This window comes from Cajanus cajan, chromosome 2 (assembly GCF_000230855.2).
Source record: "Cajanus cajan strain Asha chromosome 2, NIPB_CcT2T_4, whole genome shotgun sequence".
NCBI classification, from domain to species: domain Eukaryota; kingdom Viridiplantae; phylum Streptophyta; class Magnoliopsida; order Fabales; family Fabaceae; genus Cajanus; species Cajanus cajan.
This window is the reverse complement of record NC_138518.1, coordinates 75,704,064-75,730,889: the sequence shown is the minus strand read 5'-3', so window position 1 is coordinate 75,730,889 and position 26,826 is coordinate 75,704,064. Positions and strand designations below refer to the sequence as shown.

General features: G+C 28.7%; 2 protein-coding genes across 2 annotated transcripts; both read left to right on the top strand.

The window, feature by feature from the left end:
* Positions 1 to 8,171: 8,171 nt before the first annotated feature.
* Positions 8,172 to 11,964, top strand: LOC109805936 (UDP-glucose 4-epimerase GEPI48). Its single transcript, XM_020368234.3, has 9 exons — positions 8,172 to 8,542; positions 9,031 to 9,080; positions 9,223 to 9,358; positions 9,709 to 9,810; positions 9,966 to 10,193; positions 10,432 to 10,510; positions 10,716 to 10,798; positions 11,241 to 11,332; positions 11,576 to 11,964. Exons 1-9 carry the CDS (start codon positions 8,357 to 8,359, stop codon positions 11,670 to 11,672), a joined length of 1,053 nt encoding a protein of 350 aa, XP_020223823.1. The 5' UTR covers positions 8,172 to 8,356; the 3' UTR covers positions 11,673 to 11,964.
* A 6,052-nt stretch (positions 11,965 to 18,016) lies between these two features.
* DL1 (dynamin-like protein) lies at positions 18,017 to 24,970 on the top strand. Its single transcript, XM_020367920.3, has 16 exons — positions 18,017 to 18,362; positions 18,449 to 18,512; positions 18,603 to 18,710; positions 18,870 to 18,971; positions 19,142 to 19,192; positions 19,300 to 19,361; positions 19,641 to 19,731; positions 20,180 to 20,244; positions 20,747 to 20,941; positions 21,022 to 21,141; positions 21,408 to 21,478; positions 21,592 to 21,817; positions 22,206 to 22,256; positions 23,750 to 23,978; positions 24,125 to 24,264; positions 24,637 to 24,970. Exons 1-16 carry the CDS (start codon positions 18,234 to 18,236, stop codon positions 24,763 to 24,765), a joined length of 1,833 nt encoding a protein of 610 aa, XP_020223509.1. The 5' UTR covers positions 18,017 to 18,233; the 3' UTR covers positions 24,766 to 24,970.
* The last annotated feature ends 1,856 nt before the right edge of the window (positions 24,971 to 26,826 follow it).

Here is a 26,826-nt window from a genome sequence, read left to right as displayed (position 1 = left end):
GCCATGAACATGATGAAATCCCCCCAGAAGGCAAAGACTGTTCCTATTGCAGTGAAACTGTCAGAGGATGTTCCTATTTTATTTGAAAATGCAAACATTTTGACTTTGAAAGATCAAGCTTCTAAAGTCAAAGCTAAACATTGATTAATGAATTAGAGACCATACCGTAGGCACAAATTAAGTAAGAGAAAGTGTATGCGCAAATTAAAACTTTTGGATAAATTATAAATAAAAACAACCTATTATTTTTGTTTAAAAATTCAATCTTTTAATTAACAAGAAGGGGTAATACCTACAATATTACAGCAACCAAGGTTTAATTTTTAGTTAAAAATGTGTTTGCGGATATATTCAGTTTTTGTTTTTGTTTTGCACTAGTGTTTTAAAAATTTATTTTAAAAAAACATGATTTAGTTAAGAAGTAAATAAAATTTAATTAAGACTTATTTTCATTAAAGATCAAATTTGAATATATTATTCAAATGATTCAACCTTGGGTTGTATTTAATATTTATATGTAGTTTGAACATGATTATCTCTTAAAGATAATACAAGTGAGGAAAAAATTAATTTTTATTTTTGTATTTTTTTACAAAGCTTGTGCAATTTTTATAATTAATGGTTAGAAGTTTAGATATATAAATCATTGTTGTGAAAATCGGATCTAATTGATCAATCAGACCGGTTCAACCGATAATCGACTCTTTTTCAGTTTGACTAGAAAATTGTTCTACATTGAACTAATAAAACTCGATAGAACCGATCTAGAATTGATGAAAACAGTTTGAATCGATCCAATAAGTTTCTTTAAAATATAATTTAAAATATTTTTAATAAAAGTCATATTCAATAAAAAAATTATAAATTAAAATAACTTATTTTTAATACTTGTCTCATAAATATAATTTAATAACTTATGTTAATTTACAAATTTTAATATATTTATTTTAAAGTTTATATTATATTAATTTGATATATTTTATTCTAGATATAGTGTTGTTATTATTAATAGACATTGTTATATTTTATTAAAATTTAAACTTAAATATTATATAATATATAATTTAGAATTTTATGTGTATATTAAATGTTAAAAAATATAAATAATACTTTATTTTAATATTTAGTGTTATAAATTTTTAATTTTATACATATATTTAATATTATTTTTGTATTGATAATAATCATTATTATTATTTTATTAATATCAATTTGATCAAAGTTTAACTATGATTAAATCATTGAACTTTGAACTAATGTGTAAATTAGTCCAATGATTGATTCGATTTTGAAAATATTGATATAGATTCACTAGAAGTTTCCAAACATTTAAGAAACTATCGCTCACTTTCTTTGGCAGACGAAAGTATTTTCTGATTATAATTAGAGTTTTGTTTAGGAAGCATTGTATTCACCTCCTCTAAGATTTATTTAAATTACACACACCTTTCTTTTAGTTTTTAAAAACCACTAAACTCTTTTGAAATGATGTCATCAGTTAAAATAGAAAAAGAGAAAATAAATAAAAGTCAATTTATATATATTTACAAAAATTGTGATGGATTTTTCAGAGACAAAATTTAATTCGTCACAAAATTCGTCACAAATTTCAATAAATGGTAGTCCGTCACAAAAATTAAATTTCCTTCACCAAATTTGTCACTATTAGTGACGATATTTTTTCCATCAAAATATTAATTTTTCTAGTAGTGATCATACACGTGCTCTAAGTCATACTACGCAAATATATATTGTGTAGCTTACTAAAAAATCCTTATTAGGGAAAAAAAATCATAAACTGAAAGGGAGGAGTGAATCTCTCCGGTGACATTTTCACCGGATGAGATCTTAATTACGTACAATGTTATATTTTCTCTATGAGAACTTTCATTATTTTTCAATTTTAAAAATAATAATTTCTCGATCTATTGTTTAAAATAAATTCTTGAAATTTATATATTTTTTAAATCACGCATGGGTTTATAATATAATTTAAGAGTTAAAACTGGATACGAGATCAAGTTTTATTCAATTGTTAACACTTATATTAATAATTTGTTTTCTCTTAACAATATATAAATAATTTTATCTCCATATAAGAGATTTGATGTGTCACTTATATAATTAAATAATAAAAAGATTAGTGGTCACTTAAAAAATAAAAATGAAGTGTGTGTCTTTTTAAAAAAACTCCAAGAGATCTAGTGTAATTTTTCTTTTAGTTTATATAAATTATTAGCATAAATATTTTTACATTATTAGTTCTTAAGAAATTATTTTATATATTAATATTTTGTTCTCTCTTAACAGTATGCAAATGATACTATATAATATAAGGAGTTATATATATTATTTAAATAAATAAATAAAAGAGTGTTAGTGTTTACTTAAGAATTAAAGAAAAAAAAAAGTTGTATCATGTAAAAAGAGGGGAGGGTAGTGAAATTTTCCTTTTAGTTTATATAAATTATTAACATAAATACTTTCATTAGTTCTTAAGAAATTATTATATGTATAATTTTTTTACAGCATTATTATATGTATAAATTAGAAAAGAAATAAGGGAGAAATGCGAAGAAAAGGTATAAATATAAAAGATAAATAATGTAATAAATAAAAAAGTAGAGTAAAGATGAGTTCACAAAAAAACAATGATTTATAATTTTGTATTATAAAAAGTCAACGACCAGTTTGGTCTACACAAGCGAAGATTGCTTAATCGCCTCTTCAGGCTTTTGCCAAACAAGCCTTTGAAATTTCAAAGTTAAAATGCAAAACATACACATGCTGTCGTAGTGTCGTGAGATTACAATTTACAAATTCTTTTTTTTTTTTTTTTTTTTTTGAGGAGTGCATTTACTTTATTTTGACTGTTATAGTAATGACAAAACTTACGGACTACATTTTAGCTTTTCTTTTACGCTGTACTCTAAAAAAAGTTAATAATATTATTTTGATAATCCATATTTATTTTTTTAATTATACAAATTTCGTTTTTATATATAACACTTAATTACATAATTCACATTAAAATTTTAAAAAAATTAATTTAACTAATAATAATAAATTTATTTTATTTATATATATTTTTAAAAAAATTACTCTTACATTATTTCACTTTTTTAATTAATATTTATGTATTTTTTTTAATTAATTAGTGTGCATGCCTTATAGTGTTTATCTCTCTTAATTGGTATTCATATTTATTTTTATCACTTAAAGTACATTAAAAAATTATAATTAATGTATTTCACCAAATTAAGAAAATACACTATAATATATGACACAATATGAATTGAGTCTTAAATAAATGAATAAACAATGTTTTTAAATTCAGTCATATAAATAGAAATAGAGGTAATATTATTTTAATTAAAAATAATACTAAAAATACATAAATTTATTGTATGAATTTTAGTCATTTAATAATAAGTATTGTTACACTAATTTGGTTAATTAGATCATCTATATTGGTTAGGGAAGTTAAACATTAAAGATCATTCTATTTATAGATAGTGAGTAAAATCACATAAGTAAGTTTGACACTACATTATAATCCAAAACTTTAAGGTAATCAAATTTTGTTAAAATTAAACAACAATTTGAAGGTAATCAAAATATTCATATTTTAGTATATTTTAAAATGTATATATTACGTCAATTTTATTTTATGAGAATGAAGTATCAAATCATTTTAGATTAATATAAAATTTGATGTATATGATCTAAGAAATATAAACTATCAATCTAACGATTAGATTTTCAAAATTCACATTTAATATAAAGTTATTAAGCGGTGTAACACTTAGTAAAAGTTACACCGGTATCGTTTGAACTCATCTCTCTCTCTCTCTCCCTATATATATATATATATATATATATATATATATGAGGAGGGTTCAAACGACACCGGTGTAACTTTAACTAAGTGTTACACCGTTCAATAACTTTATATTAAATGTGAAGTTTGTAAATCCAACCGTTAGATTGAAAGTTCATATCTCTTAGATCATATATATCAAATTTTATATTAATCTAAGATGATTTGATACTTCATTCTCATAAAACAAAATTGACGTAATATATACATTTCAAAATATACTAAAATATGAACACTTTGATTACCTTCAAGTTGTTGTTCAATTTTAACAAAATTTGACATATATGATCTAAGAGATATGAACTTTCAATCTAACGGTTAGATTTACAAACTTCACATTTAATATAAAGTTATTGAGCAGTGTAACACTTAGTTAAAGTTACACCGGTATCGTTTGAACCCTCATATATATATATATATATAATACTCCTTCTAGTAATCACTTTATGATTTTCATTTTGGATTTATTTATATACTAGTATTTTAGTATGTGTAATGCATATATTGAATGTTTATTATATAAAATTAAAATTAAAAATAAATTATGTATTTAAATAAATAATGTATTTAAATATATAAATTATATTTAAAATTTAAATAAATAAATAATTTTTAATATATGAATTATATTTTTAATTTTTGGTAAATAATTTATATTGTAATATTATATTATTTTTTCATTAAATATTCATTTTAAAAATATTAAAATTTAACTCATAAATAGTTATAATAAATAAAAACTAAATTAGATATAAAGTTAGAAAAATCTCTAAAAAAAAAACTTTTTTCGTTGAAAAAAAATCATAAAATTATTATAGCATAAGATAGACATTTATGATTAATATATATGAGTTGATTTATTTTTATTTTATCCTAAAACTAACATGTAGCTACTCATTAAAATAATTATTTGTATATTTTAATTCAGGAATAAGGAATAACGGTTAATAGCTATCAAAATATTTTAGAAGCACAAAATATTTCTTTTGTTACTATATTATTTATTAAAAAACTATAATAGCATAAAAGAAACGGTAAAACATATAACAGTAAGAAATTTATAAATTTTAAGTTGTGAGACTCTCATACTAAGCCGAGAAATATAATTTGGTTTAATTACAAGACATATTCAATCCATTTAAAAATATTCTATGAAACAATTTGAATCGGTGAGTATATTTATGTAAAAATGAAAAATGAAGAATCCTTTTAGAAAGAACCCATTTAATTGATATAAGTCAAAATATAATATTAATTAATTATTTTTAACTATATTTAATTCATTAGACAAATCCAATTTTTTATTCTTTAATGAGTTATTATGCAAATAATCTATCTATATATTTATATATTATATAAATATAGATTCTAATCCCAGTTATTTATATTTTATAATATTATATAATATAATAATAAGTATATGTAGTAACAAAGAGATATACCATTCATATTGACAGATTACTTATTTAGGAATTGAATCAAATATGACACTTTTAACTTAGTTTTAAAGGCATAAGTCATCGGTCGAAAGGGGCTTTTTTTATTTATTTTTTTTAAAGAAAAACAAGTAATAGTATTAATATTTTAAGGAAGAATAAAAATATTGTTGATATTTGGAAAAAAATTATTTCTAATAAAAAAATGAAATAATCATAGAATTTTATTAGAAAATAAATTCTGAATTTGAATTTGCAAAAATTATTATTATAATAATAAATTTAAATAAATTAAAGAAAGTTATTCTAATAAAAAAAAGTGGAAATTATTAAAAAAAAAGGGGAAGATTAAAAAAAAAGTGGGCTTAACCCATGTTTATGTATATAAACTAGTATTTTAATTATAGATTATAACAAATAAGGTTTTGTTTTTATATAATTACGAATATGCAAATCAAGGGGCTGATATACATACATATATATACATTAAAATATCATTACGTATATACATATGCAAAGAGACTAATATATCATACACTATCAATTTCAAGAACTATATAATGTATTAACTCAAATCAAATCATATGCTAGTAACTAGTTAACTTACTAAATTTGACTCACTAGTTAACTTAGTGAATATTTATGAACTAAATGAGTTGAAGTGAAATTAAAAATAAAGGTATTAAATAATGGAGTTGAACCTAAGTAAAGTAACGCTCCAAAATTAAAGTCATTGAATAAAGGAGTTGAACCTAAGTTAAGTATACTTCTATTTGTTTTGATTTACACATTTTAAGTTCTTCAGATCCATGATGCCAAGTCGAAAGTCAATATGCATGTTTGTGTTAACTGTTAACTATATTTTAATTTCGTTAGATAAAGAGAAATTTAAATATATACAAAAGGACGGAATAACTAACAGTAAATGTCTTAAATTTTTTAGGGTACAAATCCTGTTCAATTACGGTATCACCAATAAATGTCATTTAACAAAGAAAATCCCTCTTTAGTGCTAACAAAGAAAAGTAGACTTTTAAAATTACATTAATAAATTATTCCATCATTAAAGTACAATAATGTTAGAAAGAACCATATCAAATAGTGACAACAATCTTATATTATCTTACTTATAATAAAAGTGAACAATTTCATCATAAATTTTTCATATAATAATTTTTCTTTTTTGTATATTTTCTATATGCAATAATTTATCTCCATAATATTATGTTTCTACGAGTTTTTTCAACAAAAAAAATTATAACAAACTGAAACTTTAATGACTTAATAAAATATTAATTATATTAATTATTAATTATGAGAATTTTTAAAATGAATATAAATAATAAAATTATGTTAAAATTTATTTCACAAGATTCCAATAAAGAATATTTAATGTATAAGAAATTGTAACAAAAATTCACGTAAATTTTTTATATGTAATATAAATAAGAAAAATTATGCTAATTTTTTTCTCCACAAAATTCACGTAAAAGAAAATTGAAATTGTAACAACATAATAAAATAAAATATTAATTATATTAATTATCAATATGAGAGGATCTAAAATAAATAAAACTAAAAAGAAAAACTTTTAAAGTATTATTATTTTTCTCTAAATAAACAATTTCTAAATTATTATTTTCCTCCGAGATTTTCAACAAAAATAAAAAAAAACATTAATTATAAGAATCCGAAACTAATATATACCATAGTAAATCATTAATTATGAACAGTTCTAAATTAAATATAAACAAAAAAAAGTGTACTAAATTTTTTAAACAGATAACTTTGCCTTAAATTCTTCATGCAATATTTTTCCCCCTATATTTTTCATATGCAATAATTCCACTTCATAATATTATTTTCCTACGATATTTCTAAAAAAATAATTATAGAAAATTGAAACCAGAAGGACATTATAAAATATTAATTATTAATTATGAACAATTTTAAAATAAATATAAGTAACAAATTACACTATTTTTTTTTCACAAAATTTTCATAAAGAATATTTCATTTATAAGAAATTTTACTCGAAATTCACATAATTTTTTTTCTTCATATAATCCATATCATTATATAAAAAATATATTTCTTTTAATAACTGTTTTAGTTTTCATTTTTATATGGACCATTTTGTCCTTTTTTTATTTTACTCATAGATTTAAATCACTTTTTCTCTTTCAATATCTTTTTTATCTCAATTTTTTTTAATTTTTTTAAATAATTGTTCACCTAACTATAAAAATTGTTTATTTATTTATTTTAATTTATTTAAATAAGAAAAATACAGTATAATTTTTTTCACAAAATCCACGCAAACAAATTTTCACGTATAAGACATGTAACAGAAGGTATATTAATTATTAATTATAAGAATTTTTAAAAGCAAACAACTTCTGAATTATTATCTCCCACCAAACAAACAATTTATGAAGTATTATGAATGAATTAAAAAATTATCCCGTATATTACACAGCCGTCGATATAGTATACGAAAATTGTAACAACCAATGCCATAATTCCATTTTATAATAACCACTAAAGCAACAAACAAAAACTCCAACCAGAGAGTGTAACTGTCTAACATTTTCTATTCAGCCAATCAGTAATAATAATAAAAAAAAGAATCACACAAAAAAATAAAATTAGAATCATTTATTTTTTTTTAACGAAAGAATCATTAGAAAATAGAAAATTGCGATGACTGCTGTGGAAAAAATAAGAAACACGAAAGACAAAAAGCAGAACCGAACACACACTGGAACTCCACGTGGCTGATCTGGACCTTGGGAATAAAAATAATTTTTAAAATAAGATGAAATTTTTGCTGAACAAAGCAACGTAGTAATATACGACTTTATAATGAACGTGTCACACAGAGAAGGAATTCTCGCCATCTCCAAAAGCTTCCTGCGCGTAACAATTTCTTAACTTGTATAAATATAACGCACCCTTTCTTTTCTCTTCTCTGTTGCCATTCAAAACCACTCTATTCATTACCGTTTACTCATTCACTCCTTCCGTTTCTCTCTCGACTATGCCAACCCAAACAATTCTGGTTACCGGCGGAGCCGGTTACATCGGTAGCCACACCGTCCTTCAGCTTCTCCTCGGCGGATACAAAGTCTTCGCCCTCGACAACTTCGACAATTCTTCCGAAGCCGCCATCGCCAGAGTCAAGACACTGGCTGGAGAATTCGCAAATAACCTTTCCTTTCAGAAGGTATGCCATGGGGGTTCAAGTTCAACCGTTTTCTTTTCTATTTTAAAATAATAAAAATTGGATTTTCATTGGTTGCACGGTTCTCAAAATTTGATGGTTCTGTGTCTTCTATTGTTGATTTCGATTTAACAATTGTTTTTCTTTTTGGGTAATTGGATTCGTGTATTTTTTTTACGGGGCTTATTTCGCCTTGTGGTGGCCCCCACCGACAGGTAAAAGCAAAAGTTTTGTGCTTTATTCCATATTTAATGATAAACAGACCGTGACAGGTTCGAGTTATGTGTGTTTCACAATTAGTGCGACAAGTACATAATGTACATTGGATGTGATGTGATGTGAGTTTGGATTATGTTTGTTATTAAGATCCAATTTGTGTTCTGGTCATCCCCTGATGATTCTGTGTTGCAGACTGGTTTTGATTATTTATATTTTCTTAATTATTGATAAGTGGGGAGGATTGACTCTCGATTATATTTTCCCAACTGCAGTTGGACCTACGGGACAGAGAGGGCCTCCAGAAAGTTTTTTCTTCCACAAAGTAAGGATATTAAGGCAGAAAATTTTGTAATTGAAAAAAAGGAAAAAGAAATATCAATGATTTTTTGTCGGTGCATCACGTTCTCTTGTAGTTTTACGTGATCACTGATTTGCAAATTCATGTATGTGTATTTTTGTTGAAGGTTTGATGCAGTCATACATTTTGCTGGACTGAAAGCAGTAGGTGAAAGTGTGGAGAAACCACTACTCTACTTTGACAACAACTTGATTGGGACAATCGTTCTATTTGAAGTCATGGCTGCCAATGGATGCAAGAAGGTGTGTGTTCATTTTAGTTTTGACCTTTTGAGTCCTTTATGATTCGCTTCAACTGCATTGAGAATGTAAATTATATTGATGAATATCGTCACTATTCCATAGCATTTCAATTTGTGTGACCGGAATCAGGGTCCTTAATGGGTTATAATGTCATGTTCATTTTAGTACTAGTAGTGGGAAAGTATCAATCATTAAATTACAATTGTTTGTTTAAAATAATTAAACAGAAGCTACATGTTTCTTTCTTATAGTCCCCTCTTATTTTGAAGTGTCTTGTGGAAATGGTTACTCATTATATTTTTATGATGCTGCAATATTTAACTGATTTTATATTTCTTGAATGATTTCAGCTTGTGTTCTCATCTTCAGCAACTGTATATGGCTGGCCAGAGAAGGTTCCATGTACTGAGGAGTTCCCTTTGTCCGCAGCAAACCCATATGGACGAACCAAGGTACGACTAGGAAGTTGTTGAATAGTGAAATTGATGGCAACTTGCAATAAGAAAAAAGGTTTTGATAATAATTTTGTAATTTGTTGAATATTACCGGTAGTAATGTTTGCCTTGGAAACTAACAAAAATATCTGATGAGAGATTTGTCTTTTCAGCTTATCATTGAAGAAATTTGTCGTGATATCTACCGTGCAGATTCAAATTGGAAAATTATGCTGTTGAGATACTTCAACCCTGTTGGTGCACACCCTAGTGGTTATATAGGTGAGGATCCTCGTGGAATTCCAAACAACCTCATGCCCTTTGTTCAACAAGTTGCAGTTGGTAGACGCCCTGCATTGACAGTTTTTGGAAACGATTATAAAACAAGTGACGGCACTGGAGTATGTTCTCACTGTCTTTGACTTGTTTTTGTAATTTTTCATTGAAAGATTGTATGCAATGCTCACACACTAACACTATACACTTTTCGCTTTTGTTTGCAATGTTTTGTTGATTAGGATATCCTGAGCTACCATAGTCACTGTTAGGCTATTCTGACATGTGTATATTCTCAATTTTTAAGATCTACCTTTGAATTTTTCAGAGGATCTTACAGGGTTGATGTTATTTTTTTCTCAGGTTCGTGATTACATTCATGTTGTTGATTTAGCAGATGGGCACATTGCTGCACTGCGTAAACTGGATGATACTAAAATAGGTATTATTCCAAATTTGTTATTTTCTTCTAATAATTTACTGTGTTAGTTTTGCTAAACTGTAGCAGCAATGATTGTGATTTGTGAATGTAAATTAGTATTTGATTTCTATATAAGCCAATGATAACTTTTCCGTTTGACCCTTATTTCTGGATTTCCTTTTTATTTAATGTTATGTTGGTAAAATTTCGAACTGTTTGCATACAGGTTGTGAGGTTTATAACTTGGGAACAGGAAAGGGAACATCAGTTTTGGAGATGGTAAAGGCTTTTGAAAAAGCCTCTGGAAAGGTAATAGACTAACAGACTGATAGTGTTGTAACACTTAAAGCAATTTTTTTGTCATTTTTTATAAATACAATTTTGCCCTAATTTTTCATTCTGTGATACAATGGAATGGAAAATATGTGAAACAAGCATAAAATTAGTGTTTTTTTATTTTTTATTTTTTGACTCATGCATATGTCCCAGTGCATCATCCCTGATTGTATTTGTACCTTAACCACATGTTTTGTTCCTCTGACTGCTACAGACAACATGAAAATGAGCAAACAAAATTTTAGAAAACAAACATATGCCCTTTGTATGCAACGGATCTGTTCAATTTCATGTTTAAGTTGTTTAAATAGTTAAACCTAAAAAAACATCATGAACAAACTCATTTATAATATATTTGGATTAAGCTACTCTTCAGTACAGGACTAACTTAATTTTACAATTTATTAATGTTCAGAAAATTCCACTTGCAATGGCTGGTCGAAGACGGGGCGATGCTGAAGTTGTTTATGCATCAACTGAGAAAGCCCAAAAGGAACTTAATTGGAAGTAAGTATTAATTTGCTATAGCTCATCTTAAGGCTCACAGCCTTCTGCCTGAACTTTGTTCGTTGTCACCATCCTTGATATGAAATGACTGAATACTTTCACGTCTATTTTAGTCTTTTTCGTTCTTTTCACACTTGCAGGAAATGTTTTCATCTTCTGATATAAAAAAATTGGCCAAGGTTTCCTAAATTGTTATTTGTGTCTGTCATTTTTCTTTTTCTCACAAATTTATTTTCGTTGCAGGGCTAAATATGGTGTCGATGAGATGTGCCGCGATCAATGGAATTGGGCTAGCAAAAACCCTTATGGCTATGGTGGATCTGAAGATTCCTCCAAATGATGCAGATGCTGATTATTGTTGGAGATAGTATATATGTTCTCTTTTGGGGCATCCAATAGGCCACACAATGAATTTAGATTCTCCCCTATAGTCTTTGTTTAGATACTAAGATGAAAATCCTATCCTAATTATGAATTCTAATAATGTGGTATGGTTTAGTTTAATGATTCTTTTGGTTCCAGATCACAGGTTAGTTATTGAATGAATGTTCTTCAAGAACATGAGTGTATCTTGTTTTGTAAATCTAAACCACACATTATATAGTATGACTAACGGGTATAATCTTACCTTACCTCTTTATCCATAATAAAGTTTTAAATAGCATATCGTTGGACAAGGAAGCCATAATCTCTCGATATGAAAGGATAAGGTGAAATGCTCGTCAGTTTTAACGGTACCCTACATAGGAGTATGCAACCACTTCATTCGTTAAGGTGAAAGAAATGAGGAAAATAGATTCTAAAAGCCCTACCTTCGTCCCAGTTATGGTTAAAGGTGGACAAACACAGGTACATGATATGTATTTTTTTTTTTCAAAAGGGGGTACGGATACATTAATATAAAATTTAAAAGATACTTTCAATTTTTTTTAATTTTTTTTAAAGAAAACAGTATAAATTAATTAATATCAATGATATTTGTTACGGAAGGAAGATTGCTGGGGAAAGACATAATAAAGTTGAAATGCTCGTCAATTTTAACGGTACCCTACATAGGAGTATGCAACCACTTCATTGTGAAAGAAATGAGGAAAATAGATTCTAAAAGCCCTACCTTCGTCCCAGTTATGGTTAAAGGTGGACAAACACAGGTACATGATATGAATTTTTTTTTCTTTCAAAATAGGGTACGGATACATTAATATAAAATTTAAAAGATACTTTCAATTATTTTTAATTTTCTTTTAAGAAAACAGTATAAATTAATTAATATCAATGATATTTGTTATGGAAGGAAGATTGTTGGGGAAAGAGCAAATGTTTTTCTAAAAACAAATATTGCTTGTCCCACAACATCAGAATTAGTAACGTGTTTGAAAACCGTTTTTTTAACGAAAACGTAAAAATACACTTTTCAAAATATCAAAATACAAAATAACTATTTTTATCTTTTCCATTCAACGTACGTTTGTCAAACAATAAAACAAACACACTAAGTCATGTTCTTGACATGCATCTTAATTTAATATTGATAGGAAATGGAAGCTAATGTAAAGTTCCATGGTATGGTTCAAGGTAAGAAAATATGTAGTATTTATGTGATACAAGTTAAAGTCAACAATGAGAGTGTTAATGCCTTTAAATAAGACTCCTTAGTTGAGTTATGACATAAATCGCATGGAAATACAAGTGAAAAATGGCTTCAAATTTCAGTCAAAAAAAATATTGATTGGTTTGAAAATTGAAAGGAACAAATATGTCTCTTAAAATCATGAGAGCTTCTTTATGCTACCAGGTTCCATATAGAAGACCAGATGTTTTGAATCCCGGATGTTTGTGGTCCAATGAGCACCAGTATCCACTGAGGTGCAAAATATTATATTTTCTTTATTGATGACCACTTTAGAAAGATTTGATAATATGTTCTTAAAAAAAAATTCTTGTATTTCAAGTAATTTCAAATTAACATTGAACGAGAAACTGGTAGAAAGTTAGTGTTAACAAATGAGAATATATGAGAACTTTCAAATGCTTACATAAGCAATAGAATCTGACATAAAGATTTGTACCAAAAACTAATCAATACAAAAGGATGACCAAAACCATTATTGTAAAAGATATTCTTTTATTGTTCCATTGTGATTATATAGAGAATGAAAAAAGTTAAATTAATGGATAATAAATTAACTTTTTCCTTAATACAACATATTATTCTAAAATAAAATAGGCATGTAAAACATTGAAGAAAAGTATTCTAGAATAAGTCTCGTGATGGCTTCCGGGAAGGACATGCAAATTTGCCTGAAAAGAACTTGACCAAGTACAATAAAATAAAATATCAAACAAAACCATGATCTGCATCTCATTTGGGGAAAATCCCAAAGTAAAGGAGGCACTAGAAGGACAAGCCGAACGAAGATAGTTAACTTGGGTACAAAAGCAGGCTGACTATTCATGTCTCAGCTTCATTAGAGATTCTTTTCTGGTTGTTCAGTACAGTCAAAAGTTGGAGATTATTCATTTAAGAATTGTAACATACGATTTTTCATACACACGGACTCAGGATCAAAATCCTAAGATTAAAGTCCTAAGCATAGTCAAGGAGCATAGTTTCCTAACTCACCGATCACGTAGAATTGTAGGCCACTTTTTCATGTGATTCTTGTGGCTAATTCTTGGGTTTAAGCTAATCTGAACAGAACGTGTCTCTACTCTATTCATCGTATGTTTCTTTTCCATGACATTAATATCACGAAAGGAAAATAATTCACCAAATATTAATTATTTTATATATAAGGCTTTTGTACAAAAACGAATTCTAATCATTGTACAAGAAAAAGAAGGATTGTAGTCATCCCAATGAATAGCTAGCCACTTCTACAAATTGTTTGTGCGATCAGACACAATGTTAACTCTGCTAACCGGGATCAGCACAAGCTCACGAGCAACATCATTGAATTCAAGAACTCCTCCATTGCATTTTGATAGCAACCGAGCAGCTTCTTCTTTTGTCAATTTAACCCTCACTCTCATCCCCTCTTTTTCTCTCGCTTCATTATCATTACCACACCTTATTTTCTCAAAATCCTTTTCATTATCTTCTCCCAAAATTGTAGGTTCTGATTCTGCAAACCGGACAGTTTTCTTCACTACTGCCTTCTTTGGCGTTTGTTTTTTGGTTAACTCATCTCTGTAAACAGCTTCTTTGATCTCAAGTGGTTCTACTTTTGCTTTTTTATGTGATGCTTTTCCATTAAAGCAAGCAAACATGGTGCGAAACATTCTTAATTAACAAGAAGAGTTTTGAGTTTTATTAAGGAAGGAGAGAAGAGAAGGCACAATTAGACACAAGGAAGGAGTGGTTGGTTAGTGTTGAGCAAAAAGGGCAGGGAAGAGTGAATTTATACTATCATCTTTGTTTGGTTGAGCCCCTAACTAACGTGAAGTGTCTACTGGGTCATACAAAGAAAATAATAGTAAAAGGTAGTAAGTTACCTTGGAATTGTATTAGCCAATGAGCGACCTAGGCATCAACCTATGAAATTAGTCACCACTATGAATGTAATAGTCAAGCTTCAGATGATTGACTGTGAAATTATAAGCACCCTCAAACAAGAAACCATGCTTTTCTTTTCTGAACATCTAGATACTCAAGTTCAAAAGACTATATTCTCATTTTTGAAAGGGTCAATAATATTAATACGTATATGGGGGCTCTATTGGTATTTTATATATGAGTAGAATAAGCACCTGAGCCACCTCTACAACCTATGACCCGTTCAAGAAAGTGACCTCTCCATTTGCGACAAGCACTTATTTTTGGCTTTATTTATCGATGATTAGTTGGGTAAGTTGAATTTGAGAATGGCCGTATGCACTATGCAACAAAATATTATGAATAAGCAGGTAATGACTAGTTGTATTTTGTAACTACTGCATCTTTAAAACTCAAGAAAGACATACAGTGGGAGTTGAAAATTAGAAACTAATCTTAACATCTACTACGGGGTTAACTTTTTGATTTGAAAAAAATGTCATCTTATTGACTCCTTTTTCATGACTTTCTTATTCAGTCTCTGTTGAAGACCATATCACGGCATCTTAGAAAGTGATACGAAGAAAAATGAGTCATGGAGAAATTATGCAACGCGCTTTGGATTGGAATTAGACTAAGCTGAGACTAAGTCAATAGTATGATTATGTTTCGAAATCATTACCCAATTGTGTCACTATGAATTTTGGTTATCTTTGTTGTTGTACGTGAAAAGCTATTCTATTTGCTATCAATAGTTTAAACTTTAAACAAATTTATTGAATTAAAAGTATTTGATGTTGTTAAACAAACTGATAAATATAAACACGCTTTACAGATAAAAGTTGTTCTATTAGTATCAATAGGAACATTAGAATTCTTGAGAACAATGTTTACCATAGAATATGAAGCATGACCAGGTCTAACATATATACCAAGCCAAAAATATTTGTATCGAGTGGAAGAATTACATGCAACTGAATGACAACGTGAATTGCAAGAGCGCAGACAAGAACAAATGTAAAGGTCGTTCTTAACTTAAGTATGCCTTTCCATAAGTACTAAATTGTTTCCCTGTGATTTCACATGACATTTGTCAAGGTGAAACTCAAAGTTATCTTTGGCAAATTGAGATACACTCATCAAGTTTCTGATGATTTTGGGTACATGCAGCAAGTTCTGAAGTAGAAGTTTGGAAGACTTGGGAGGAACAAGGAAAGATTGTGAATGTCTGTTGTGTCTCCATTGGCCTTTTTTATCCTAGAGTCACCACTCACCACTAATGCATTGGTTCCCCTACTAGGCCATGACTTAGTTCTGCAAGCATAAATCGTCAAGTAATTTGTAGGTTGCGATTGAATTGATGATCAACATTCTGATACAGAGAGTTAGTTTGATTGTGAGCAATGAGTTTGTGATAACAATTGATGGTCGTGTGTCCAATTTTACCATAGACTTGGCATTGTCTACCACCACTTCTATTATGGAACCTTCACCTTCCTTGGAAGTTGTTTGCATTATAAGACCTGCCATGATCCCATAAAGAATGTCCCTTACTATTATGAGTGATCTGTTCATTCTGTTGTATTTGGGCAAGACTGGCCTGCAAGAGATACACGTTGAAAGCATTTGAACTTTGTTTTCTCCTTTCTACCCGTTCTTCTTGTCTCAAAATAGATATGCTTCAACTTTTGCCACTTAATAAGGATCATTTCTAGACAGAATTGATTTGATATCATATTATCATATAAGGCATTAAAAATGGCTTCATCGTGATCAGATTCATCAATTGTTGAAGCTATTGCAGTTAAGGTGTCAACGATTTTCTTGATTGTTAGCTGGTAATCTTTCATTCCTCCTATGTTTTTTTCGCATTTCTTAGTTGCAATTTTAGTTGTTTGATTTTGGCTTTGGGCTAAAAGAGGTAAAGTATGTTTCAAGTATCTTCATTCAATAACTTTTTGGGCATTCCTCAATTTTCTGATATGAACTTCTGCAACTCGGAAGTTGTTACCCTTTTTAATTGGAGTACTTTACTTGAACTCTTGAAGAAAGCCTGCTCAAAAATCCATTTTCTCAAAACCGGCCCAAATCTGACCCGGCCCAATTCACTTAAAGTCCATTTTAGTGGACTGGGTTAATGATCCAAAACCCTTAATATATTTGTTTAAAAACTGATCCGGCTGTGATATGGATCCTAAAGTGGAAAACGAAAATCCAAATTCTAAATTGAACCTGGAAACATAATTTGGACGAGACATTCTACATTCCTGACCCACCCAGCTCCCTAATATATAATTAATATTTTTATGCTTAGTTTATAGTTACTAACAAAATTAATTACATTGTTCATTTTTTATTTAGTGCTAGTTTTAAATTTGATCCATTCAATAATTAGACTGGGATACTCAATCACTGCAATCTACGGATATAATTATATTAATTTATTAATATAATTATGCACGTAATTTTCCCCCTTTTTAAATGCCTTACGAACTTGTCCTAAATTCAATAAGAGAAAGTCAATAGTTAAACTGTATAAAAATTGTTTTGATATGTTGCTGTAATGTAATGCTACATGCCTTTATCCCTCCTTTAAATAATTAAATGTAATGTTATTTTATTCTTAATTTAATATTAATTTAGCGATTATGCATTATTTATATTTTAAAATTATATCATATGTTAATAAGAATTTATTTTTAATTTAACGGTGAGAGTTACTTGTAAAGTCACAGCATCCCTCCTCTAGATAAATTATCACATTTATCCTCACATAAGAAACTTAAATTAATCTTCTTATATTCTTTTTTCTCTCAATAGTATACTCAACTTATTTTTATTCACTCGAGTATTATTTTATTTCATATGAAAAAGAAGGTAATTGATTTTATTTTTACATAAAAAAATAGAAATTTATCAACAATCAGTAACACTTAACAACTGTAGTTACATTAATGAAGAGGGAAATGATATTTCTTTACCTATCTCAACCTTAATAAAAATCGATTATTATTTATTTATTTGAGGAGAAACGAGAAAGTAATTTCGTCCGTTACAGAGAGGACAACGGAACGAGAATGTAGCGAGGCGAAAAGCAGTAAAATGCATTTCCACGGGATTATTACAAGAGGGTAAAAGCGAGTATCCCGTTGGGTGGGTCGAATCGCATATATCGTGTCTCTTTTCAAATCAATTTCCACACACACAAAGACTACGCGCTTTCCCCTTGGAACCCCTCAACCACAATCCACAGACACAGCACCAAACACACTTTCTCTTCTCTCCGTTACCGTCGCCGGCGATCTGCCACTAACAGATCGTCGCTACATCGGAACCTGATCCACCGGACAGATCTCGCAAATCCAAATGGAGAACCTAATCTCTTTGGTGAACAAAATCCAGAGAGCTTGCACCGCCTTAGGTGACCACGGCGAGAGTAGCGCACTTCCCACACTTTGGGACTCTCTTCCTGCCATCGCCGTCGTCGGAGGCCAGGTCACACCTCCGATCTCTCTCTCTCTCTTAACTTCTTTTCTCATCTCATAACAAATCTTAACGAATCGTGTTTCTTTCACTTTCAGAGCTCTGGAAAGTCCTCCGTATTGGAGAGCGTTGTCGGCAAAGATTTCTTACCTCGTGGATCAGGTCATCGTCGCTCTCTCTCTCTCTCTCCATTTACCTTGAATCGTAGCTCGTGATTTTAAATTTACGCGTGCGATGCCAAACGTTTTGCAGGTATTGTTACGCGGCGACCGCTCGTGTTGCAGCTTCACAAGAGTGATGAGGGAAGCAGAGAGTACGCAGAGTTCCTACACCTCCCGAGGAAGAGGTTTACCGATTTCGGTACTTTTCTATTCTTAGTCACAACCTCTTGTTTCTTTATTATTGCTCGTAAATAAATAAGTAAACAAATAATTAAATGATTTATATGTATATTCCTCTCACCAAGGTGGATTTGAATTTTGTTGACGGATTTGAATGTTTATCTCTAATTTGTTGTAGCTGCTGTGAGGAAGGAGATTCAAGACGAAACTGATAGAGAGACTGGGCGAACCAAACAAATTTCGAGTGTTCCGATTCATCTTAGTATATACTCGCCTAATGGTGCGTTTGAGTTTCATTTTTCTTTATTATCTTCTGTTTGGTGCTTATTAATCTTCCATGTGAGACTTGGATCTGTCAGCAACAATGCTTAGTAGCATTGTCTCGTGATCTGTATGTTTGTGCTTTTTGTTTAATTCTTCAACTTAGGCCGATCTCTTGGATATTTTCAGTTGTTAACTTGACGCTCATTGATCTTCCCGGGCTTACAAAAGTCGCTGTAGGTAAGCAACTAATTGACATGCCTTTGTTGTTCATGGTTAAAGACAGTGATAGTATTTTTTATGATGTATGAGAGATACTAACTTTTTTTTTTCTTCCAAAAATATAGAGGGTCAACCAGATAGTATTGTGAAAGACATTGAGGATATGGTTCGCTCCTACATTGAGAAGGTAGGGTACATTCGAATGCTTTAGCTTGTAATTGAAAATTGCATATTTAAGGAACGAACTTTGCAAGCTAGCATATAAACATTTACCTCCCTGCCACAAATTGTGTTATATGATTTTAGAATCATATTTTACATTGCTGGAAAACTTGAATTGGAAAGGAAGTTGAAATATTTATTTATTTTTTTCATTTCTGACTGAGGTTCATAGTTGACTTTTCTGAAAAAAAATAAATTTCCATGTGGGAAAATTTGCTGAGTTGAATTTGATGTTAATTTGCAGCCGAACTGTATAATTTTGGCTATCTCACCCGCCAACCAAGATCTTGCAACATCTGATGCAATTAAAATTTCCCGTGAAGTGGACCCTACTGGTAATTTCAATATTTCCCTTTTCATGTTGCATGCACTTAAAGAAGTTTTTCATTGTTTATGGTTATGGAGAATCAATATGTTATATATTTACAATGTTACTTTCAACATGAGGATTTAGCTTGTCTGAAGTGAAAATGTGAACTTTAGATGATAAACTCCTGTTATAACTGCTTAATTAGAAATTTGAAGTCTGAAATTTTAACAATTTCATTGTTTGTTGCACTTATACATATGCATGTATTTTATCAACATCTTGATTAAGAAAATCAACAGTTATAACCACATGTTATCCTTTAAAGAGAATCCCAACTTTGGAGGAACCAAATTCTTATCATAATTCCAACTATTACTTTGTTGATTTGTTGAGAACGTTCAATTGAAGTGAACAGCTTAAAGAAAATAATCTGTTATGTTCTAATTCCCGGTTTATTGATTTCAAATTTTTAGGGGACAGGACCATTGGAGTTTTGACAAAGATTGATCTTATGGACAAGGGTACTGATGCTGTTGATGTAAGTCAAACAACTATAATTCCAATACAATGACATAGCGATAAGTCATTATAAGATCAAAGATGCTCAACAGTACGAAAAAGGCACATGAAGATCTTTTATATTTCAGTTTCTACTATTGATACCTTCCTCCTGAATGCTGCTATACTAGTTTCCCTTGATTGGTCTTCATTTACTGGAAGAATGAATAATGAAAAGATAAGCAAGAATACCAATTATCAATCAATCACCAGAATTCATGTTTATTCTTTTAACAGAATTATTTAATTTCAATGGACTCTAGTCATAGTTTCATATTAATTAAGAGGTGTATGAAGTGTCTAAGAGCCTCATGATTTTTCATGTGAAAATATTCTACCATAGAATTCAACATAGTTTCATTAATTCTCGCTCACCTCCCACATTGACATAACCCCAAAGAATAGACAGAAATTTCATTCTAAGAAACAAAATAAAAAATTAAATACTTGATGAGTATGACATATCTTTTTTTATTGAGCAGATACTGGAAGGAAGAGCATATAGGTTAAAGTTTCCCTGGATTGGTGTTGTGAATAGATCACAAGCAGACATAAACAAGAATGTTGACATGATTGCAGCTAGGCGTAGAGAACGTGAGTACTTTAACAGTTCCCCTGAATATAAACACCTTGCACACAGAATGGGATCTGAGCATCTGGGAAAGATGCTCTCAAAGGTATAAAAAAAGAATTTGTAGCATCATTTGGCTAAAATATACTTTTTTTGTATTTATGTAACTCTTGTTTTATATCTCAGCATTTGGAGACAGTAATTAAGTCCAAAATTCCTGGCATTCAATCTCTTATTAACAAAACAATCTCCGAACTTGAGACTGAACTAACTCGTTTAGGAAAGCCTGTTGCAGCTGATGCTGGGGTAAGTTATTTCTTCTTTGTGCAACCATTTTTAAACTAATAATTTTCAGTTCAAAAATGGTTATTTAATAAGTTCATTGCTCAAAAGGCCTTGTCCTTCCAAACTTATGTCATTGGGCATGTGTCTGAATATCCATTCCCACAATATGTCCATTGATTTTGATGAACTCATTTATGGTAGCTGTGGTGATGAGAAATATTTTCAGGTCTTTCCTAGCTTGGTGTTTTAGTGAAATTTTTTAATGACTCATTGCCCATCACATGCAGGGAAAGTTGTATTCAATCATGGAAATATGCCGCTCATTTGATCAAATATTTAAAGACCATCTTGATGGAGTGTATGTGCTACATTTTTGTAATCTAGTGTGGATTTCTTTGCTTCCAAGTTATCTTCATGCTGCATTCATTTTAGGTTTCAAACTAACTTCAATAATTTGCCAATCTCCTACAGGCGGCCTGGAGGAGATAAAATTTATAATGTCTTTGACAATCAGCTCCCTGCTGCTTTAAAAAGGTTGCAGTTTGATAAGCAGCTTTCAATGGAAAATATAAGGAAACTTATTACAGAAGCTGATGGGTATCAACCTCATCTAATAGCTCCAGAACAAGGATACCGTCGTCTCATTGAATCCTCTTTAATAACTATTAGGGGCCCTGCTGAGGCAGCAGTTGATGCGGTATGATTTTTGTGTGCGAATCATCAAATTTGAATAGTCACTCAATGGAAGTTTATTTGTGCCACCCCAAAGTTTTGTTGAGATATTAGGTGATGGTGGTGGTGGAAAGCACGTGGTTAAATCAAATTCTTTGATTAAAGGGCACTCTTTTTATTTAATAGTTCTGAGTTGACAACTTACCCTGTTTATTGATTAAATCATTAAAAAAAATTAACCTTGTCTTAAATCTTGTTAAAAGTTTTTATTTTGATGAATTTTTCAAAATTGATATTTAGATGTATTATGTGTTTTTTGTCATTGTTGTTTTAGTTGCCCATTCTACTTCAATCTATTGCTTATTCCACTGTTCATTCTTATTTAAGTGTCATTTTGAATTGAATGCTTCCAGGTTCATTCCCTGTTAAAGGATTTGATTCACAAATCTATCAGTGAGACTCTGGTATGTTCCTGGCAGTACATATTTAATGTTTTTGTTGTATTTCTTTTTGCTATATTTGATGTTCACAAAACTATAGTGAAACATTGTATGTTCCTAGCAGTACTTATATATTTTTTCTGTTGAATTTCTTGCTACTGTATTTGTGCTTGATAAGTTTTCATACTACTTGGTGCTGAGTCTGATATTGTCACAAGTATTCCAGTGACAGTTAATTTTTGTAATACCATTTACAACAGCAATGATTGCTTTATCCCATTAGGTGAGGTCGGCTATATGGATCCGATATGCTATTGGGTTCAATTAAAAACCAAATTTCAAAGATATTATTCATCATAAGATTCCTTTTAATAATTTTTTCTAATATCTTTCATGGTCTCCCAGTACCCCCCTTTTCATCGGGCTAAAAACATGTGATCTACTACTCTCTTTACCCTGGCCTTCAGTGGCCGCCTGCCTTTGAACGTGTCAAAATCACTTTTTGTCATCTTTTTCCATACAAATGTCTCAGCAATTATCTCCCTCCATAACATGACTTTTTTTAAAAAGAAAATTTGTCATACATTTTTCTTAACATACTATTGGCATTGCTGCTTTTCCCATTTCATTTTATTTTTTTTGGTTTATTTATCAACCCTTGTATATTAAACACACTTTTATCTTTTGCGAAAGCATTTTTAGGGATTTTTCCTTCGACAAGAGGGTTTTTCGAGATTTTTTTAACTTTTTATTTAATTCGATTTTTATTTATCATGAATATTTATGAATTAAATTTTAAAAATTAAAATAAGTAATCAATAAAGTAAAATAATATTGTGCTACAATATAAATTATTTATCATAAATCTAAAATATAATTAAATATTTAAAATATCTATTTATACAAACTTTAAATATAATTTATATATTCAAACATAGTATTTATTTATATATATAATTTATTATATATTTTAGTTATATATAATAAATATTTAACTCATATATTATAGCGATATGATAAAATTTCCATTTTAAATGCTTCAATTTTAGAAGTTGAAACTTGCATTGTTTTTGGGTTTTCTTTGATCAAGTATTAAGATATGTATGTTGGAGATGTTACACATTAATATCTAACCCTCTGTATTTGCTTTGCGAATTCTCAAATGGTTTGATGAAAAACTCACCTGTTATGCATAGATAGAGTAAAGGGTTTCTTAATGCTTGACCATAATTGCTTTAAAATGACTTTGACATATGGCCTCAGTTTTTTCATAACGAGGAACTGGCCTTTCCTTTAAATGAATTCTGTTTGGTTTTGTGAATGCTAATGCATCTATGTTGGAATTTAACGGAGATAAGTCATCAATGTGGAACTGATGATTAAACTGCTATTGTTTTGGAATTTTACTGACTTTTACTTAACATATACTGGAGCTTTAATTTTTTTCTTTCCATTAATTCAAAGTTCTATGGGGTTCATAATCTTCCCAGCTAATGCATAGTTTGGATGATTTACAGGACTTGAAGCAGTATCCTGGTCTCCGGGTTGAGGTTGGGGCTGCAGCTGTTGATTCGCTAGAAAGAATGAGGGACGAAAGCAAAAGAGCAACACTGCAGCTAGTAGATATGGAGTGTAGCTATCTGACTGTTGATTTCTTTCGGAAGCTTCCTCAAGATGTTGATAAGGGTGGCAATCCCACACATTCAATTTTTGATAGATATAATGATTCATATCTAAGGCGAATTGGTAAGTCTTACTATTCGCAGTCCCAAACTTGTTATATTACAGATATGTTCTTTTAGTTTGATATGTCCACCAATATGTTGTTCAACATGCACATGCACCGAACTACTACAGAGTACAGACCATTCACTCAAACTCTGTGTAAACAGGAACCACAATTTTGTCATATGTCAATATGGTCTGTGCTACTCTGCGGCATTCGATTCCCAAGTCCATCGTATATTGTCAAGTGCGGGAGGCAAAACGAAGTTTACTTGATCACTTTTTCACTGAGCTAGGCAAAATGGAGGTAAGAATAAATCTTCCTTTCCAGAGTTTTAAGTACATTTATTTTTTTAAACTTCATCATTCAAATAAAATCTAATTATTGTTCAAATATGATCTAATAAACTATATTTATTGTTCATTTCTGCAACAATCAAGAGTTCTCACCGGACAAATGATAAATGTACATGATTTTTTTTTAGTGGTCACGTGATTAATAATTTTTAATTTTGATCATTCATATATAGTTGAATCTTGAATGGTCGAGATTTATAATTTTTCATTTTTCAAATAATTAAGAGTTTTCACTTGATACATTGTATGTATATATCATTATTGGTTTTGATATTGGCCAAAGAAATTAAGCATTGACTGCATGCATTAATTCTCTTCGCAGACCAAGCGTTTGTCCTCGTTACTGAATGAGGATCCTGCAATCATGGAACGACGAAGTGCCCTCGCAAAGAGACTAGAGTTATACCGGAGTGCACAAGCTGAAATAGATGCAGTTGCTTGGTCTAAGTAGATGTGTATGCCGACCACCTTTATACGAGAGCCAGCAGTATTACTATTTTCACACTTCATTATTCATACTCATTTTTTATTGTCATCTTATCCAGTTGACCAGTTGTATTGTCATCTTAAATAGATGAGACCCTTCTGCAGTGCAAAGGGGAAAAATATTGATTTTTTGTGTTATATAATGGAGTGTTTAGATCTTTCATTTTTCAGTTCGTCCAAGTTCCAACTCTCGATTGCCCATTTTTATTTGTTTTTTCAAATTTCAAATAAGTTGTGAGCATATACGTAGAGCAGTATATAAAAAATTTAATGTAAAGTCTATGCGAAGTTTGTACCCTTGATACCTCCATACAGAGTTATTTTCATGTTACGTCCCTTATTCCAGCCAGAAAATTGTGGCGCGTGAAATAAATGCCATTCAGCGGATGCGTTCACGCAAAAATATGAGGAGAAAACTGTTACTTTAGTTTCAAGATAAGTATTTATTTTATATAATATAAGTAAATATTTATATTTTAAATTTATAATAAATAATTTAAATTGTAATATAAAATTATTTTTATTTATTGATAATTTAAGAAAAACTTAATTCAATATAAAACTATAACTAAGAAAGGTAAATTGAAATAGATGAGATTTTGAAAGGTTATAAAAATTCTTTAAGTACACTCAAGAAAATCAGCTAAAAATAATCTCATAAAAAATCAAGATAATCATTTTAATTTATATACAAGGAAGAATTGGGTCATATAATTGTAAATAATTAATATTTTATCACTTAAAAGTTATGTTTTTTTTTTAAATTTTGATATTTTATAATAAAATATAATAATTAATACTCATTTTCTAATTATACAAATCACTTTTCTAATACTTTAGTATGTGTGTAATATATTATATAAGTAAAAAAAATAATATTCTTTAATATATATAGGATAGGGTTTCTATAACTTTTCTTTTTTGTCTTCAACGTGTTTTAGACAATTGAACCCTTATAATTATTGTCAATTAAATTTTTAAATACAATTACTCACTATCATTTAACTTCTATTTTTAAAATATTTATTTTTTATTTTCTAATTTATAAATCATTCATCATCATTAGACTTCTATTATTATTTTTTAAATATTTGTTATTTATTTTTAAAATAAACATATTGAGGTATGGAGTCTCTCTTTTTCATTAGTATATATAATTTGTATACAACATAGTATCTTATCTTATATAATAATACTTTTGACATGTAAATCTAAAATATGTTATTAATTAAAATATTAAAAATAAATAGTTATTACTAAAAAAATATTAAAATATTTAAAAGATAATTATAATATTATATATATTATATTTATATATTATCATATTATTAATTATAATAAAATTAAAAAATTGAGTAAAAAAAAGAGAAATTCTATTATTTTTAAATTAATAAAAAAAATTTAATTTATATATATATATATATAATTAATTTAATACCTCCAAATTTTTTATTCAAATTTTGCCACTAACAAATAGTATTATTTGATTGATTATTTGGTGTATACTAATAAGATTAAAATTTATCATGTTGTAATCATATCATCTCATATTTTATTATATCTTTCTCCTTGATATGGTCATGGATTTTTAATGTGTTTCATTTGGTCAAGAATGTATTTTATTTATTATTAATTAACTAAACTCATATAAATAAATTATAATTAATATATTTTGTGGAAAAAAAACTTGTAAGAAACATTCATATTCATCTATATTCTATAACATATATAATTCATAATCTATATAATATATAAAGGTAATAGTTTGATAAATAATATTAAAAATTAATTATTTTAATAAATATAAAACTTTTATTAAAAATTTTAAAATTTAAAAGTCAAACACAATACTAATTAATTTAATAAATATTTATAATTTTTTAAATATTTTAATTAAATAAAATATAGAGATATAAAGTGTTTTAATTTATCAGTTTTTATAACAGAGGTGAAACAAAATTTTAATTTATTTTTTTTATAAAAAAGATAAAAGAGAATGTTATTCAACCATCAAAATTCAAAATAT